This window comes from Bison bison, unplaced genomic scaffold (assembly GCF_000754665.1).
Source record: "Bison bison bison isolate TAMUID 2011002044 unplaced genomic scaffold, Bison_UMD1.0 scf7180017864531, whole genome shotgun sequence".
NCBI lineage: Eukaryota > Metazoa > Chordata > Mammalia > Artiodactyla > Bovidae > Bison > Bison bison.
Genome location: NW_011495081.1, coordinates 6,985,562 through 7,004,333, shown reverse-complemented (window position 1 = coordinate 7,004,333; position 18,772 = coordinate 6,985,562). Strand labels below are relative to the sequence as shown.

Below are 18,772 nucleotides of genomic sequence, written 5' to 3'. Positions count from 1 at the left end.
ATTATTTCAATGGTTATATTGATGTTTTCTAATTTTTATATTGGTCTTTCAGGGGGATATCAATTTCAGTCTTCGCTTTGAGGACCTAGTAGTATAATTGGAGAAATACTTTTCCATTTGTATGTCTTAACAAAAGGACTTGTATGTCTTTTGAGCTGTTCTTTAATAGTCAGTATTCAGGGGAAAAAACACATTTTTGCTTTCCTTTCTCATCACTTACTCGTTGGCTTTTTGCATTCTGGTTTCTGCTTTCGTTTCTTTGCTGAGACTGTTCTCTGAGCTACTAGTAACCTTTTGATGACCAAATTCTAGAGCACTTTTCTTAGTTCAGATTACCTTTCTGTAACCATTGAAATAATTGACTAATTCATTCATATTGAAAAAGAGTTGTTTAAAGAAGGTAATCTGAAGGTGTTCAAACCTAGGCTGAACAACCACTTGGTGGGGATGTTGTAGAGAGAATGATTGGATTAAAAAGACCCTTCATGGCCTACAGATTATTGTAACTATACTGAAATTTTGAAATCTGTGGTTAAAACCCAGATGAATAAAATTAATATCTTAAGTAGATATTCTGTACACTTTGCCCAAAAGTATTCCAGATTTTAAAAATATTTACAAGGTAGTGAGCAAAAAAGTGAAGAAAAGAAACCAGCTGGCAACTTCTGGATCTAGGTAATAAGAGAAATTACAATATGACTATTAGTGTAAATTAATTTTTATCTAATCAGCTGTGTGTTTGTATGGAATTGTACTGTATATGCAAAAGGAAGTAACAGACTAGAGAAATAACCAGTTTGTAATGCCCTCAACTTACTTTTTTAAACCAAAACTACTTTCTCTGTTATGAAATACAAATTTAATATAAGTAGAACCAAATATTTTACCATGCTTATTAAAGGGAACTATTTATGTAAAACTGATGTCATTATGTTTGTATAATAGCTTGCCAGTGAAATATTTAAAATTAAATATATTTTTTAAAAACAGTTAATATGTGTTATAAAAGCAGGCTTTAGTATATAACCCAAAATTTTACTGTGTTCTCTTTATAACAGACTTACAGCTTTTTGAAAAAAGCTCCAAGAATAAAATTGATATTGTTGTGCCACAGGATGAAAACCAAAGTGAAATATCCCTAGGCAAAACCCTCGGCATAGAAAAAGAATTAATTAGTGAAGGACAAACCTTGGATATTACCAACTTTACAAAAGTGGTTACTACAGAAATAAAAAACAAGGTGGACTTGGAGAAAGATAATGAGTGTACAGAACTTAAATCACCAAGTATTCCCTTTGTAGTGGCAGATTCATCATTGGAAACAGAAAAGATCCATCTAGAAAGAACTGAAGGATTAGATCTTCACCATGCAAATACACATCTGGGGGTTGAAAATAACAGCACATCATTTAACAGTATTTTAAATGAGATGGCTTGCCATACAAATCATAAAAAAGATGTTTCTGAAGATGAGCCATTCAAACAACAGTTGAGATTGTTTCCAGGGACTCAAGAAAATACCACAGAGAAGGTAATTACAAATAGCCACCAAATCAAAACAGATCTGGATTCTTCTGTAGATATAAAAAGGAATCTTGTCCAGCCTCAGAAATATAGTTTACAGGATTCAAATAATGTTATGTTAGATGATAAACAATGTAAAATAAGACAGACACAACTGTTAAATAAAAAAAGTGAACGTAGCCTATTGCCATTTAAAGAAACTTCAGATGTTCAGCAAGTTGGTGAAGGTCCTTCAGAGCAACCTCAACTAGCTATTCCTTGTGATACAGCAATCAACCACCCCATTTCTTCTGCTGTTTTCAGTGACAATTTGAATGTACTTTTAAAGAATTCAGATAAAATTGTTAATATCATGCCTATGTTGGTGACACCCAACTCAAGCCCTGGGAAAAGAACTATATGGAAAAATCTAAATGATATGCAAAACAGTCAATTTGAGAACTGTTTGGGGTATCTAGAAAACAATGTGACTCTTTCCCATCTTCAAATTAACAATGAGAATATAGATGCTTCACAAGCCAAAGATACGAAAACTGCTAGTCATGTGAAAACTTCCACAGAAATGCAGTTTTCCAATAAAGAAAGTCAGATTGATGAGAATCAGATAACTGAAGTTAAAAAAAAAGACTACTTCCCTAATGAAAGACAGCATACATTGTTAAATAGTACAGAGAAAACGGAGTCATTAAATGACATTGTTTCAGGAAAAATTTACAGTGAAGGACAGCTGGAAGAATCATGTTCATTTCACATAAAGCCATCTGGAGATTTAGTAAACATAAGTGGAAGGTCAGCCTTTGATCTTTCAACTTCAGATAAAAAAACTGAGAAAACTCTAGTGTATGTGAATTTTTTAGGCCCTAGTTCTTGGTCAAAAGTAAATCAAATTGAAAGTCAAACAGTGAGCACTTCAACATCTAGCATTCCTTTGTTGCTGAACGAGAGACCAGTAAGTCTGTTAGAAAACAAAAAGACTGTTTCGATGACACTTTGTAAAAATGTTAGTGTGGATGAGGCCAGGAATGATGTTGGACCAGGTAAGAAAATAATTATTTTAAAAATTGCTTTTCTACTTATTATTCTTGGTAAAAATTTTCCAGATTGTTTAATATGAAAATTTATATTACTATATATATTATTTTGCCTAAACCTAAAGACTCTGTATATGTATGTATATATATAAAAGTAGGAAAGGTTTTACTTAAATGGAAGCAGATTTCTTTTCATTTAAATCTGAACCAGTATTATCAACATAACATGTACAGAGGTCAACTGCATTTTGGAAATTTTAAAAAAAATCCTTTTCATTATCAAAGAACTGAAATTAGCAAAAACAATCACATTTGTGTCATTAATTTTAAATTAGGACCATCTACCTAATCCAAGTCTCTTTTTTTTTTCTTACTTTCTAGAGCAAATGCAGTAAAGTTGTTGATAAGGCTTCTGCCTGCATTCATGTTTACTCCTTTTCTTTCTATACTAAGAACACACACAAAACAAGCTTCCTTCTCTCAGAACTGTTTTAGTTTCTCTTGCTTTCTTCTAATTTTTCCCTCCTTCCTTAATTTTTCTGTTTTGTCTGTCCCTTCACTAGCACCACAAATCCAGCTCTTTGTTTTTTTTTGTTTGGCAAGTAATAGTGAAGTGAAAGTCACTCAGTTGTGTCCAACTCTTTGCGACCCCATGGACTGCATAGCCTACCAGGCTGCTCTGTCCATGGCATCTCCAGGCAAGAATACTGGAGTGGGTAGCCATTCCCCTCTCCAGGGGATCTTCCTGACCCAGGGATGGAACATGGATGGATCCCTTGCATTGCAGGCAGATTCTTTACCACCTGAGCCACCCAGGGAAGCCAAGTGAAAGTGTTAGTTGTTCATTTGTGTCTGATTCTTTGTGACCCCATAGATGATAGTCCACCAGGCTTCTCTGTTCGTGGAATTCTCCAGGCAAGAACCCTGGAGTGGGAAGCCTTTCCCTTCTCCAGGGGATCTTTTCAACCCAGGGATCAAACCTGGGTCTCCCACATTGCAAGCAGGTTCTTTACCATGAGTCACCAGGAAAGCCCCAAGTAATAGTGAGGTGTAACATTACCTTTCATATCCTTGATATATATTGTTTGAAACAGTTTAAATTGAATCCCTTAATAGGTATAGATCAATATTGATACATTCAAATAGTCAATATTTCAGATTGTAGGGACTGTTCTATTCTTTAGAGTGTAGTAAGGACTACCACATGATATAAAAACATCCTCCAGAATAAAAAAAGAGGGATGGGGAGGTAAATGGATGACATACACATGACTTAATATTGAAGGTACTGAAACTAGGTGAGAAGTACATTAAGGTTCGTTCTCTCTACTTTTATGTACTTTAAAATTTTCATATTAAAGACATTTTAAAATAGAAATGCAGTATATCTCATGTATAGGTATTGTATAAATGTAACAAAGATAATCACTGTTTAAGAAGTATAATAATAATAAAAATGTTTATTTGCTAATAGCAATCTCAACATGTTTAAGTTGTTGGGGCTGTTAGACAGCCTTAGATTTTTAGGGAAATTTGCCTTGACTTCCCTGGTGGCTCAGACAGTAAAGCATCTGCATACAATGCGGGAGACCCGGGTTCAATCCCTGGGTCAGGAAGATCTCCTGGAGAAGGGAATGGCAACCCACTCCAGTATTCTTGCCCCCACCCAAAAAAAGGGGGGCTCAAAGAAATATTTGGGGCTTCCCTGGTAGCTTGGACGGTAAAGCATCTGCCTACAATGAGGGAGACCTGGGTTCGATCCCTGGGTCTGGAAGATCCCCTGGAGAAGGAAATGGCAACCCACTCCAGTATTCATGCCTAGAAAATCCCATGGACCAAGGAGCATGCGCTACAGCCCACAGGGTCACAAAGAGTTGGACATGACTGAGCAACTTCTCTCTTCTTTGCCTGTTTAACAATATGCATTTAGACCCATTACAGAAATATGGCTTATTAGGAAAGCTTTGCATGGCCCCTCTGACTTTAACAGGCTTCTTTTAAAAAGGAAATTGAGAAAATTTTAAAAAGAAGTGGGAATTAAAAGCAAAGCAAGTATATCTTATTTGAATGGAGAAGTAATTAGGGAAAAATACAAAACACAAAAACACTGTAAAATCTCATTTCACAAACTCATTTTCCTAATATAATAAAATGCATTAACTTCAGATTCCATTAATTTTGTCTGTCAAATGCAGCAGTTTAATGCTGTTAGTCAATGGACAGGTCTAACATTTACCATTTTCTTACAAGTCTTTCCTTCTAAATTAAATCTCAGTGATAGGATGCAAGGAGAGATGACTAAAATTCTATAGTAATTCAACTTGTAAAATACTCAGACTCATAAAAGATACTCCTAAATATCTTTTAGCCTTCAAAGACATGTTGCTCTAAATTGTTATCTATTTATTAAAACACAGTGACCCCCTACTAGACAGCCCTTTGTTGGCCTTCTTATAGTCAATTTCTTTTTAAATATAATTTAGAAATCTTTCAGTTGGTTCAGACTTTTCCCTTTGTATTAGTAAGATGTTTACTATATAAATGTTTATATGCATAGGCAGTCCAGTAACCAGGGGAATAAGGATAACATTTTAATGTATGTTATATTGTTTGAGAAGATCCTAACACTGTGTCACTGGTGGTAATGTGAAATCAGCAGGTTTTTGAAAGTAGCAATAAAATGTTTTCTGAAATGAAGTACCTAATGTAAGAGCAAAGTCTATGAAAACCAGTATTCAATATAAGAATATAGAAATTGTTACTTTTAAAATACCAAAGCATGGGATCAGAGAAAAACAAGTTTAGTCACTAAAATGAGTCCCTGGAGAATAAAATTCAGTTGTCATTTCCTCTTTGTCAACCAGATACTACCAGCATTAACAGAGTTGCTGACACTTTGAATAACTCAAGTATCCATCCAGATCCCAGGGGAGAGCCCAGTGAAGAGAGGAATGCAATTGCAAAGACTTTTTATGATTCTTCTTTTCCCACAGAACATGTAAGTCAATTAAAAATATTGCCGAGCAGACCTTAGTGAGCTAATTCTACAGATATGTGTAGAACTGTATGCATCTGGATGGTTTAAGACCTAACTGATCTCCAAAATAATATCAAGAGGGCAACATGGCACCATTTTTCACAATTAAGGTTGATGGAAAACAGCAGGAAAAAGTCACAGTGTATAAATCAAATAGATATAATCCAGCCTGTTTGGGGAAGGAGAGTGTGAGGTAGTGTATCATGTACTTCTATTTTTTAGTCACCTAAATTTAGGAATAGTGGCATTTGAGCATTTACTTATTTAAACTATTAAAAAATAGTTGACTCATTTGAGCATTTTACATTATAATAAAAGCTGTCTTAAGTTGTTTTAACAGTGCTTAAAGGTAATTTATATTATTTTCAGAAATTGACTATTCCAAAGGAAAAAATTTGTCTATTTTAAATTATTTCAATTAAAACACAGTATGTGAAAGGATCAAATATTCATAAGTATATGATATCAAGTATGGATATAAATATTAAGCAAAGTATTTGTAGACGTTATATGGCTCCAAGAGTCCATTTGTCATATGAAAAGCAACTAACTACAATCGACAGGTTTTTGTTGGGTTTTTTTGGAAAATTCTAAGTTTTTAAACTTAAGTGTGCAAAACTTCAGTGCAAAAATGGCTGTATTGTTCAAAGTCTAAAAAACAAATACAGCTGCTATAAGGAACCCAAAAAGGTTAGGAAAAATGACAAAAAAGCAACTGCATAGTCACTGTATATTTTAAATGTTAAAGATGCACATTAAACAACTTTTTTGAGCACTGTTACAAAGTGAAAATTATAGCAGTAACACAGCCTTATGAGTAAGTTTCTAATAGTACATTTTATTTCCATTTTTAAATTTGAGAAACCTCAAGTAAGGTAGCCTAACTGTCCCTTTGGGAAAGTTTAAACTAAAATCAGGATCTGCGTTTTTCACCTTTGCATAATTGAGCTCAAAACCAAATCATTTCAGCTTGATGTGCAAATGTTCAATCTTTAAACTGTGGTGACTAATGCACAGTAGACTAGGCACTGGGAAATCTAAGTTCTGACCTTTAGCTAATTGGGTAAGTCATAGAATCAAATCAAAAGCAAAAAGAGGCTTGAGTATCAAAGGTAGACATCCATTCTGATTGGGTTGAATACTTAACACTTCTAACATAATTGTTCTATTTTCAAACAGTTTAAGGGTATGATGGAAATTTCACATCGCCCTTTCAAGCCCATTTTTATTTAAAAAAAAAGAAAAAAACCCAATAGATAAGTTCTTTGTAGTGCATCCCTAATGCTTTTTCTGTAATTAGTTAAGAATTTCTAAAATTTAAAATTTTGAAGAAATATTCCCACAACAGCTTTAAAACCATATTGAGGCAGTGACACAAATGTGAAATAATTTTCCAGAGCATTAAGAACAGTTTGCAGTGGACTTAGACTAGGTATCTTGGCTGTTACATGCTACATTCTCAATTTTTCTTCTCAATTTTTGTTAATAGAAAAGTCTCTTCTAAAAATACTGGTGTGGGGAACACACACTAACTGTCTGTTTAGAAAAGGGATCATCACTTGGTGTCAAGTAGTGTGCTCTGTATCATTGTCCCAGCTGATGCTTGGTTACCAGTTAACATTTAATATGGGACAAATTTAAAAGCAGGTGAGCTCTTTTGCTTAGTCTACTGAAAAGGCTGTGATCCCTGGATTAAACAAGACCAATCTAACCTTTTACTTATCCTTTTCTACATCACAGGCTGTTGAATGACAGCTCATGGGCCATATGCAGCCTATTGCCTGGATTTTGACAATAAAAGCTTATCAGAACAGCCACACCCATGCCTTTACCTGTAGTTCTACGGCTGCTTTTGTGTTAGTGACACAGTGGTGAGGGAGGCCACTTGGCCCACAAAGCCAAAAATGTTTACTCTGGCTCTTTTACAGCAAAAGTTTGCCAACTCTTGTTCTAAACGAAAAGTGAATTTTATGAAGACTTATGGCCAGAAAGGGAATATAAGTTCTTTAACTTGATTTCAACATATTTTTATGTATACTGTCCACATCAGTTTTGTAAAATTCTGGGTAGTTACATTATGAGTTAATTCACTTTTCTCCTGTAGATCCAGAGTAATGTGTTTTTTTTTATTCTTAGAGGGGGTTCGGTTGGCAGCCTGCTGCAATCTTGATTACACACAGGAATGAGGATGGGAGAGAGGGGTCAGAATAAGCAGTCACTTGTTTACACATTCAGTATTAGGTTCATTCAGAATTTTAAAATGTAACCACAGGCTTAAAGAGGACTACTGCTACTAGGCTGGGGAAAATTTTAGGCTAAAGAGCAGATCTTTTGAGTCAGGCAGAAAGAGGTGAAGAGGTGATTTTTTAAGAAGGAAAGGAAGGAGCAAAGATATATGGCAACATGTGTATAACTAGAATTACTGCTGTAGGCTGCAAAACCTAAGTTAAGCTAAATAGGACAAGTTAAGTGTAAACTTTAAAATTATATCCTGCTTCTCTCTATGGCCAATCCTTGCTTCTGCCCCTCCCACTAAGTAGGAAAAAGGGAAGTGTAATGTGTGAATGTCTCCCTCCTTTTTCCATCAAGTCAAAAGATACAGATTTTGGGAAATTGGGTAGTTTGTACTTGGTGTCAAAGCACCAAGATGTTTCTAGCATTTTGTTGGCAAAACAGGACCATTATGTCATACAGATCATCAAATCATTTTACTCCAAAATTAGTAGCAACCTAGCTTTGGATTTGGTCTACTTCTGTTAACTATTCTCAGTATTGCATGAGGCCGACACACTACCACGCATGGATGACTTTAATTCATTTTGGCTCTGTGAGCCACACAAGGTATGTTGAACACTTACAAGCCAGACATTATGAAAAATACATATTTATGTGCATTTTATCCAGCTACTCTTTACAGAATAGCATTTTGTAACTAAAAGAATCTGATGAGAAAACTGAGGTCCACAGAAGTTAAATGAATTGCGTAAGGTCTCCTGGTGGTCCTTTGTTGATACTTTTGTTTTCATCTGTTATTTCACAAAAACATAGGCAATGAGACAGACATGAACCCAGCATCACTAAGGATCAGAGGCTAAGACTCTGAGGAGACTGGCGGTTGACTAGAATTCGCAGGAACCAAACAGAGCAGTCCAAAAGGACACATCCTTTAGGGAACTGAGATAAATGTAAATATTTAAATGCAGTTTAAAAAATTGTTACTGTATGATCTCACTTTGAAAATACATTACAAAAATATGCCACTTTTAACAGATTGGAAAATACTTTAATGTAAGGGCAGTACTCAAAGATCTTCACAAAGATTTATGAACAAATGACCTTCATTATAGCTTAATAACAGTAAACATTTTCCAACAACTCAAATGTCCAACAATATATTAAATTACGGAACATGGAGTATGATGGAGCCATGGTCTTTCTAGAGGGAAATGTTAAAAATGTTTTTAACCCAGCATAGACAATCATATAAATGATCCAGATTTTTAAAAACTATATATAGAGAAGAGTCTAGGATATTTGTATCAAAATGTTTAATGGTGGTGAATACTGGGTAATTTTAATCAAATTCTTATTCTGTTCTGTACTTCAAAAATATATTCCCATTCAAGAAAAGATTTTATCTGAGAATCTAAGAAGACCATAAAAGATTTTTTTCAAAAATTGAATTTTGTCACACCCTGCAGCTTGTGGGGAATTCCCTGACCAAGAACTGAACCCGTGCTCCCTGCAGTGTAAATGCAAAGTCTTAACCATTTGCACCACCAGGGAAGCCCTCAAATTTATTTCTGATAGGGATAAACTGGAAACATGTCAACAATAGGTCCTAGTTGAATTATCACACATCCATAAGAAGTGTCTTGCAGCACTGACATTTGCTTATGAGAAGTCTGTATTGTATAGGAAACAATTCAGAAGGAAAAACTGATATAAAATTCTATAGCATGGTCAACATTAAAATATAGATGATAAAAATAGAAAGACTAATAGCAAACAATACCAAAATGTTGACAGGTCTCTCTGGATAGTGGATTACTAGTGATTTTTAGTTTCTTTACACTTTTCTGTTTTCTAAACTTGTAGTTAATTATTTTATATTCAGAAAAAACCTTCAAAATACTTCTTTAACACAGTATTAGAAGTGTGACCCAATGTGGTGCCTTGGAAACACACCAACTTAACACCTCATTGCGCTTTCCTGTTTCTCCAACAATGGTGCTCTGAAGCCTAAGAGGAAACCTGAGGTAAAAGGCAGTTTCTATATGGCAGTTTACTTCCGTTAGCATTTAAAAATTTCCCCAGCCTTGATAGAAGATACAAAACATAGACTTGTTTGGGAAGGGCAGGGGAGTAGCAGACAAAACAGATTTTAATCTGCATTGTTTTAAATATGTTTTCTTTCAAAGAAAGCTTAAGACCTTTAAGAAAACATTTGTGGTATCTCTGGAGTATATCTTGAAGAGCTACTTGAAGATCTTGAAGAGCTACTACATAAGCCTACAAATTCACAGTTTATAGTTTTTTTTTGGTGCCAAAATTACTAGGGTGGTAGCTGGAAAATAGCCAAGACAACAGTGGGTTTTTATCACATACCCCTAATTGCAAAGGCTGAAGGATTTTCTTTAAATGCTTATTGATGACTGGTTAGAAAATGAGTAATAATTTCAGTGGTAAAACAAGTTTGGTATTTCCTAGGTGAAAACAAAGCCTCTGAAATCAACTCCGCTACAAAGCCATTTTCAGGCAATCAAGATTAAAAATACTGATTCAGATGTGTCTTCTGGTGAAGATGACTGGCAGCACTTGGTAACAAATCAAATAAATGAAATTGAAAAGTTTCTCAGCTTAGAAAATAACAACCAACCTAAAAAAAGAAAAGCAGAAGAGATGGCAGAAAAAACAGATTAAAATAATGTTGATAAATGCTTTCAGAGTGAATTATTTAGTTGAAATATTGATGTGGTATCAATTGGAATACAATTTATATCTAAAGCTTTATAGTTGTACTCACTTTACCAACTTTTTTCTTTGATGAAATTATATTACTGTTGTGTTTTCACTCAATAAATGCTTCATTTAAGATAGCTAAGATTGCAAGGTTTGATATTAGCACTGAATGAATGTTAGCATTTAATTCCCTTTAGTTAAATTTGTCTTTCCTCCATATACTCAAAGCTCTTGGTGCATCTCAAACCCCTTCCTTACAGAACACAACATATGTATTATACAAAATAGACAGTGACCCTTTGTGATTTATTACTTTGTATGCTCTGAAGATGGTTATTTCTTTTAAATATGAGACAATAAATGTCCAGACTGTAGTCAGATTTTAGCCTATATTTTACTATGATTTAGATTTTCCAAAAAGAGCAAAACTATACAGCATAAAAATTCAGGTGTCAGAAAGACTCAAAAGGCTGTTTTTCACTTTGTTCAAATTTTGTTTCCAGGCATTAAGTGTGTCATAGAGTTGCTGCCATTGCTGTTTTCCAAATGTCCGATGTGTGCTATGACTGGAAAAATTAAAAATAAAGTTATTAGTCAACCTTTTGTCCTTTGGTATTCTTTTATAATACAATACACTTGTATCTAGTTAAAACAGCAAGGTTAAATATATATAGGAGACAATATAGAGTTGTAAAAATGACTATAAGGTTTTTTAAAACAAAACAAAACAAAAAAACCTTTATTTGCCATACTAATCCTAAACCAGGCTTCCCTTGTGGCTCAGCTGGTAAAGAATCTGCCTGTAATATCAGAGACCTGGGTTCAATTCCTGGGTTGGGAAGATCCCCTGGAGAAGGGAAAAGCTACCCACTCCAGTATTCTGGCCTGGAGAGTTCCACAGACTGTATAGTTCATGGGGTCGCAAAGAGTTGGACACAACTGAGCGACTTTCACTATTCACACTAATCCTAAACCATCTATTTTCCTGAACTACATAAACCAGACACAGAAGTCATTAGTATTCTAGCCAGTGCTGAGCCATTAAATGAAATGTGCTGGAAAATAGGACTCTTTCATTAAATAAGCTAATCACATTCAGTCTGAACTTTAATAAAATTATGATAAATAGGAACTATTTAACTACAGTCAACTGATAAGAATACACCTTGGTTCTCTATAAACATTTAAGTGAAATAGAATAAACTGTTCTACAAAATGCTGCAAAGTATTAGTGTCTTACCTGACAACAACTTTTCTCTGGGTTTGATCAATTTTGCAGTAGACCATTTTAGTTCTTACAGCTAGAAAAAGGATGTTTTACATGACTTATTATATGGAAAAATTCCCAAGGAAAACAGTCTAAAGCATGAAACTGTGACCAAGTAAACCATAATAAAACTTTACAGTTTCCCAACACTATTTTACAAACTGGCTCTTTGAAGCGCAGCAGTATGATACAACCAAAAGGAAGGCCACATATATTTGTCCTCTGGTTTGCTGCACCTGTCTGTATTAAATATCACATAACGATTTTCAGTAAGAATTCTAGTGTTCATCCTGAAATCACAAAACAGAGGAGGCAGGAAACAGTTTCTTAATAAGGTATTATAGGACTGTTTGAGACTTAAGAGCATTCCAATGAAACAATGTCAATAGTTCCGTGCATTTTATTAATCTTAAAAAATCCTAATTACATTGCACTTTATAAGGCAATTATTAAGGCTTCCCAGCCAACACAGGAGACCTAAGAGACATGGGTTTGATCCCTGGGTTGGGAAAATCCCCTGGGGAAGGAAATGGCAACCTAATCCAGTTTCTTGCCTGGAAAATTTCATGGGACAGAGGAGCCTGGTGGGCTACAGTCCACGGGGTTGCGAAGAATGGGATGTGACTGAGCACAGCACACAATATAATTATTGGAGGTCCTATTCCTAGGCCAATCACAAAAATGTGATAATGGTTAGTATTTTCAGATCATTTACTGAGCTGGCACATGCATTAATTACAGGCATTAATTTATTTAATCTAAACAACCGCAAATTAACTCCTACATTCATGTTTCACAGCTGAAGGCCTAGTCTCAAACACAGGTTTAATACTAAAATCTAGGCTCTTAACCACTACAATATACCACCGCCCTAAAGGCCTTTTGTTCTACATGACTTCAAGGAATAGATACACACCAAAAACCAAATGTGCTCATTCAGTCGTGTCCGACCCTTTGTGACCCTATGGATTGTAGCCTGACAGGCTCCTCTGTCCACGGAATTCTCCAGGCAAGAATATTAGAGTGGGTTGCCATTTCCTTCTCCAAAAAAAACCACAACGCAACTTACTGAATGTAATCCCACTGAATTTTCCAGTACTACAAATATAATCTGCTCAACTACTAAACTCAGTTTCAGGATTAAAAATCTTATGTTTCATAGGATAGAAGGAAATTCTAGAAAAGAAAATGTTCCAATTGCCTTACCATCAATAACAAATGCTTCAACATCATCAGCTCCAATCTGAAGTTCTTGTTGCATTGTGTCAAAAGAAATTTCTTTATTTTCCACGGCCATTCCCATAAAAGTAAGCAGTCTCATTTTTGCCATATTCTGTTCATGCAGTAGGCCTGAGAAACACAGCAGTGAAGCCAGATAAGCATCCATACTAATTACAGCCCTGCATGGTAACAACGCTTCTGTAAAATTGTGTCAGTGTTAATTTTCACAAACCTTCTTGTATTTGCAAACCATAAACTGACCCTACAATCATATTATGGAGCATTTAAAATTATTTTTCTATAACTACGTTTCTTTATTACTTCAGTGCCACAGGTGACACATTCAATGTTAAGATCAGGCTATAAAATGGTATTTTTAGGCCCTAAACATTTTGCACATTTTCTATTTTTAGTATTTATTTTATATATCTTAGGAGATAAAGTATACAAAATACATTTCATAAAGAACATTCTCATTAAACTAAATTACTTAAAACTTATTTTTACTAATAAGCTCTTCATTTAAACACAGGATTCTGTATCTATTGATACTTAACTGTTTTCTGTGTTACTGGTAAGCATGGAATTTTAAAATATTTTAACATACATTCAGTTATGAAAACATTAAATTTCTCTTTAGACCACTTGGGATTTAATACTTAAAAGTCAAACTGCAGAAGTATATATTTAACATTTACAGGTTTAAAATGATTAGTACTAGATAAAGTAATAGTGATAACCTGTTCTTTTTAAGGCAAAAGTAGAAAACTACAAATAATTCAAATTTTGCCTTATAATTTCTAATGAAATATTATAATTATTCGGATCACAAACAACTGTCAGACCTAAAAGCAAACTACCTAGTCCCCATCCTTTCTCTTTAAAAAAATTAAAATTGAGGAGTAAGATTAAGTGACTTACTTATTGGTACAAAGTGGCAGTACTAGGCCTAAAAAACAAGTTCATTTACAAAACAACTAGAAATACAAATATATACAAATCCTGAATACCCAAACTATCTATTTCTAAACAGAAGCCGAATTATAACACACAGATTACTTTTATTTCATGTTAATTTCTTAAAACATTTCTAAAGTTAATTTAGAAATACTCACACATTCCTTTTCTCTGAACTTTCAAATTATGTAAACTCAGCGAATGACACTCTCTAGTAATTAAGAGCCTCAAGTTTGTACTGGTAAAAAAGTTCTAAGTACTCCATAAATAAATTTGAAATTTATAACAATATTAGCAGAAGACTAGGGAAGCCCATTAATATAGGACATAATTGTTAATTAGCTGTAATTATGATGCAGGCTTTCTATTTGGCACTGATTCAACAAAAACATGATCATCATAACTCAAATGAATGAGGTACCCAAGTAAGTATTGCTAAGCAGATTTAATGGAAACCTACAAGCATCAAAAAATCAATTAGTGCACATTAACCCTAATTAACAAATGCAAATTAGATGCTGATTAACTTTCTGAAGCAAGAAGGTAGCAACTGGACAACACTAGATTACATGTGGACATGTTAGGGCAATTCAGTTGACACAAGTCGTGCTACTGTTGGCCCAAGCTGTCCGTTAATAAAACGAAGTGTTCTGAGAATAACTGATGCCACCTGTGGCGTCTACACATTTATAATCCGACTTTCAGCTGTAATAACATCTTAATACATTTAAAACCCAAAAATAAACATTTAATATGATGTTTTTCTCCAAAACATCTTTTACAAACAAATTACTAATAAATGATTGCTAATCTGCATAGATTGTGACAAACAAAAGGCCAAACAGGGAATCTGATTTGTGGTTTACACAGAAATTATGTTTTTCCTATCACAGAGAACAAATACAAAGTTTATTTGTATACAATATTTGTTAATATAAGAAAATTCCTTAACATTACCAGTTCTATGGACATACATATTGGCCTCTTTTAATATGATAAAATGATAGGAATTCCTAAAATTTCTAAGATATAATTTAAAATACTAATGAAATTAAATTTATTTTACTGCTACTCCTTGTGCAGTTACAAGCTTACCATAAATCAAAAAACTTATCAGAGGGAAGATTATTTCTCAAATGAATTATGTAAAACCATGGTCTATCTAACTCATGGAAATCTGCATTTAAAAACACTTCAAACTGATGTTTAAAACAAAGAACCAAATTTAAAGTCTTTAGGATTCTTGTTCTCAAAATCAAACTATGAAGCCAGTAAAGTATGAGTTAAAGACTTGTGGAAAGCTGTGCTTTGTTTCATGAAAGTAGATTACCTTCAACGAGGAAGTCACAGTGTTCTGTGTCATATTTCAATTTTAAAGTTATAAAAAAATCTAATTTTATGGAAACATTTATTCATTACTAATATGTCAAAACCTTAATGCAGTAATAAAAAAATGTGCATCATTGAGCAATTTCTGCATTGTCACTGACCCCTGTCTTAAAATGCTGCAATATAGAAAACGTAATTTTAATGCATGCAATAGCTTATGAACCAGTGCTCCTTTGAAACAGTCAATTACACATCAATGGGGGAGTGTCAAAGTGTTAATTACTACTCCTTTTTCTTTGGTGCGTAAATAAAGAGGTTGCTGACATTAACATTCCATCACATAGCTTCATGCCACAAAACAAATTAACTGGGACAGAATGTGGTTTTCTGGGTCTAGTGCACCTGGCAAAGCACTGCACACAAACACACTTGCATCTACTTTATCTTGGTGTATTTCAAACGCCTTATTATGTTCAGGATAATTCAATCTTCCCCAATTCCAATGGCTGCACAAAAGTTATAGGTGACAGAAATTAATGATTACCAAATTGAGGACTAATAGTATAATCAAAGTAGATTATAAATGTATTCTTTATCTACACTTCAACCAACCAGGAAGACTAAATTCAATTTTAATACGGAAAATTACAACTGGCCTTTGTGTTCTGATCATCGTCCAGTAGAAAAACTAAGCACCTTAGCTTTATTTGTCTTCACTCTCTAAAAAACGGAGTTTTAGAACAATTAAACCTGTTCAACTACAGATTTCCTAAGGTTTCTCTTTTTAATTTTAGCCATGTTAAAAACATGCTCCAGAAAGAAAACACTGAATATATATGCAGTCTGCTCAATGAGGATGAGTAAGATTCAATTCAGCAACATTTACTGAACTCTGTTGGTCTAGAAAGAAAACTTCAAGATAAAAATCACAAAGCTTAAACTTACTATGCTGTCTTCAACAAACTGTCACACAAAATCACCATAACTCCACATCTAACTTCATCTACAGCTTCACTTAGATCTGCTTAGGAATACAGTATACTTTGTTCATTGGGGGCAGTGATGGAGAACCAAGTGTAAGACTGTATTAGAAGGAAAAAAGCTATCTGCTACAATTATGTGACTGTGGCTTTTTAAAAGAAGTACCAAAAATTTCAATCACCATGCATCTAAGGAATAAGATACACCACTGGTTAGGGTAATCTACACATAAGGCCATGATTGTATTTTCTCAATCATACATTCCTATCTCTCCCTACCCCTCCAAAGAATATTCCCCAAAACTTACCAAGTGAATCAATGAAGTCTTTATTATTCTGATAAAACTTGACATATGATGCCAATTTAGCACTCACAAAAATGGTTAAAAGCTATACAAATAAAGACAAAAAAACCAGAATCAAGATTTATTCTAGCTATTTAGGACACTGACTCCCAGCAAGGAGACTCTACATTTCAATCTGTTTGATCAAATTACCATGTAAATCTGCTTTCATCAAATTCACTTAAGATGAAAGAATCAGTAAATACAATGAGCTCTAAATGATTTACCCCAAAAGATGGCAGTAATGACGTAGTACTAAAAGAAAATAATCCGTAATGTATTTATACTAGAAAAGTGCATTCATGTGCTTTTAAATATCAGACTTATTTTCCTAATTGGGGGCTAGCAGACACTATATAAATGAAGAAATTTGTATTCTCTAAGTTCATAATAGAGAAGATGAAGGAAAGAAATGAAGAACAGGAGTGTTCAGCAGCGGAGAAAAGCTAAATGTTAGTCCTAAATTTCAGTCTGTTCCTGATAAAAAATGAATAAATAGTTCTCTTTCTAGATTTCTCTGAGTTGTGTCCATTAATACAAAGAGTTCTGGGTTCAGTATGTTAGATTGAGGAGAAAACACTTTTCACATTAAGGATAAATTACTTACATCATGAATAAGCTCGCCTTCCAAAAACTTGACTGGTTTTAACGTAAGAAGATGGTCAAAAAGGAATGCATTTGGATCTTTCAATGCTCGCACAATACACCTTAGTTAGAAAACAAAATCAAAGCTCAGAGTCTTGAAATTCAGGTACATTTCACTAGCTTTGCAGACTGCAAAATATATTCAATTAAGTGAAATATCTAAGAGTTTGATATACATGGCATAAAAAAATTACAAAACTGGGGTTAAAACAGGCCAATAAATTGATCAGTGATGCCTGTTTTAACCAAATTATTCAGACAAAAACATAGTTGAAGAGAAAGCACCACCAAAATAAAGAATAAAATAGCAATATTTTACCATTTATGTCAGACATTAAGTGCTTTAACATATATTATCTTATTTCATCCTCACAGCACCCTGAGACACTTAACAGTATTATCAAGCCCACTTTACCAAAGATGAAACAAGCTCAGAAAAGAACATGCCTGGTTTTAAGGGCTCATTAAGTGGTCAAGTATTTGAATGCAGGCATTCTAACCTGAGTCGACGACGATCTTTTCCACTAACTACCCTTTCTACCAACATCCATTATATACAAGTTCTTGGGAAGCAATAACCCTATGAAGAAATTACCACAATTTCCATTCCATAGAGTTAAAAAACTGATCCTACTCTTATCGCTACTAAATAGACCTAAAAGTGCTTGAAGCAGTTCTCGTTAGCAATAAGTTAATTTTTATACAAATGAAACCTTTCCCCACCAAACCAAGATCAAGTTCTACTACTCAGGTTGGGAACCCCAATTGCAGGAATACCCCAAATAGCAAACACTATATGGCTATTTCACATGCATTCTGTGGTTCTTTCAATACCCAATCTTGAATTTTGGTAGCTACATGAGAATCATCAAGAAGCATGTGCTATCAAATGGTTTTGGATCACTGGTGGATGCAGGCATGACCTCCACTATATGACCAAATACTCTAGCTTGCCTCTGCCCCAGTGACGACAGCCATCACTGGAACACCATGGTAAACATTACCTGTGGGCATCAACTCGAGCCTGGGAAGCATTGTCCTCCGTGTAACTGCCTAACAATTCCACCATAACTTTTGATGCGGCATCACTAAAAAGAAATACAACTTTAGGAACTTCAGAGTGTCATTACTGCCATTCATTCATTAAAAAATATTTACTAAGTGCCAATATTGTGCTGATGATACACATACACTGGTGACCCAGAGACACAGTTCTTCTCTATGGAAAGTCATGAACTTTCCTTCTAGTAGGAAAGAGAAACAACTAAGGAAAAATAACAATTAACAAGTACGTGCCATAAAGGAAAATGGTGATGTTATACAGTAATAGGGAGAAGGCAATGGAACCCCACTCCAGTACTCTTGCCTGGGGAATCCCATGGATGGAGGAGCCTGGTGGGCTGCAGTCCATGGGGTCGCAAAGAGTCAGACACGACTGAGTGACTTCACTTTCACTTTTTACTTTCATGCATTGG

General features: G+C 34.4%; 2 protein-coding genes across 2 annotated transcripts in view; one reads left to right on the top strand and one right to left on the bottom strand.

Annotated features, from left to right (window-relative positions):
* Positions 1-10,837, top strand: part of CCDC73 (coiled-coil domain containing 73) — a 113,330-nt gene extending 102,493 nt beyond the window's left edge. Inside the window, exons 15-17 of the mRNA XM_010831815.1 lie at positions 1,059-2,561; positions 5,420-5,553; positions 10,303-10,837. Coding sequence (XP_010830117.1) covers positions 1,059-2,561; positions 5,420-5,553; positions 10,303-10,515 — 1,850 coding nt within the window. The 3' untranslated portion in view covers positions 10,516-10,837. The remainder of the gene's footprint in view (positions 1-1,058; positions 2,562-5,419; positions 5,554-10,302) is intronic.
* Positions 10,838-10,929: 92 nt separating this feature from the next.
* The window catches only part of EIF3M (eukaryotic translation initiation factor 3, subunit M), a 17,948-nt gene continuing 10,105 nt past the window's right edge, over positions 10,930-18,772 (bottom strand). The window contains exons 6-11 of the mRNA XM_010831814.1: positions 18,302-18,385; positions 17,260-17,359; positions 16,617-16,698; positions 13,028-13,171; positions 11,795-11,855; positions 10,930-11,120 (exon numbers count right to left, since the gene is read on the bottom strand). Of these exons, the coding sequence (XP_010830116.1) occupies positions 11,000-11,120; positions 11,795-11,855; positions 13,028-13,171; positions 16,617-16,698; positions 17,260-17,359; positions 18,302-18,385 (592 nt within the window). The 3' untranslated portion in view covers positions 10,930-10,999. The remainder of the gene's footprint in view (positions 11,121-11,794; positions 11,856-13,027; positions 13,172-16,616; positions 16,699-17,259; positions 17,360-18,301; positions 18,386-18,772) is intronic.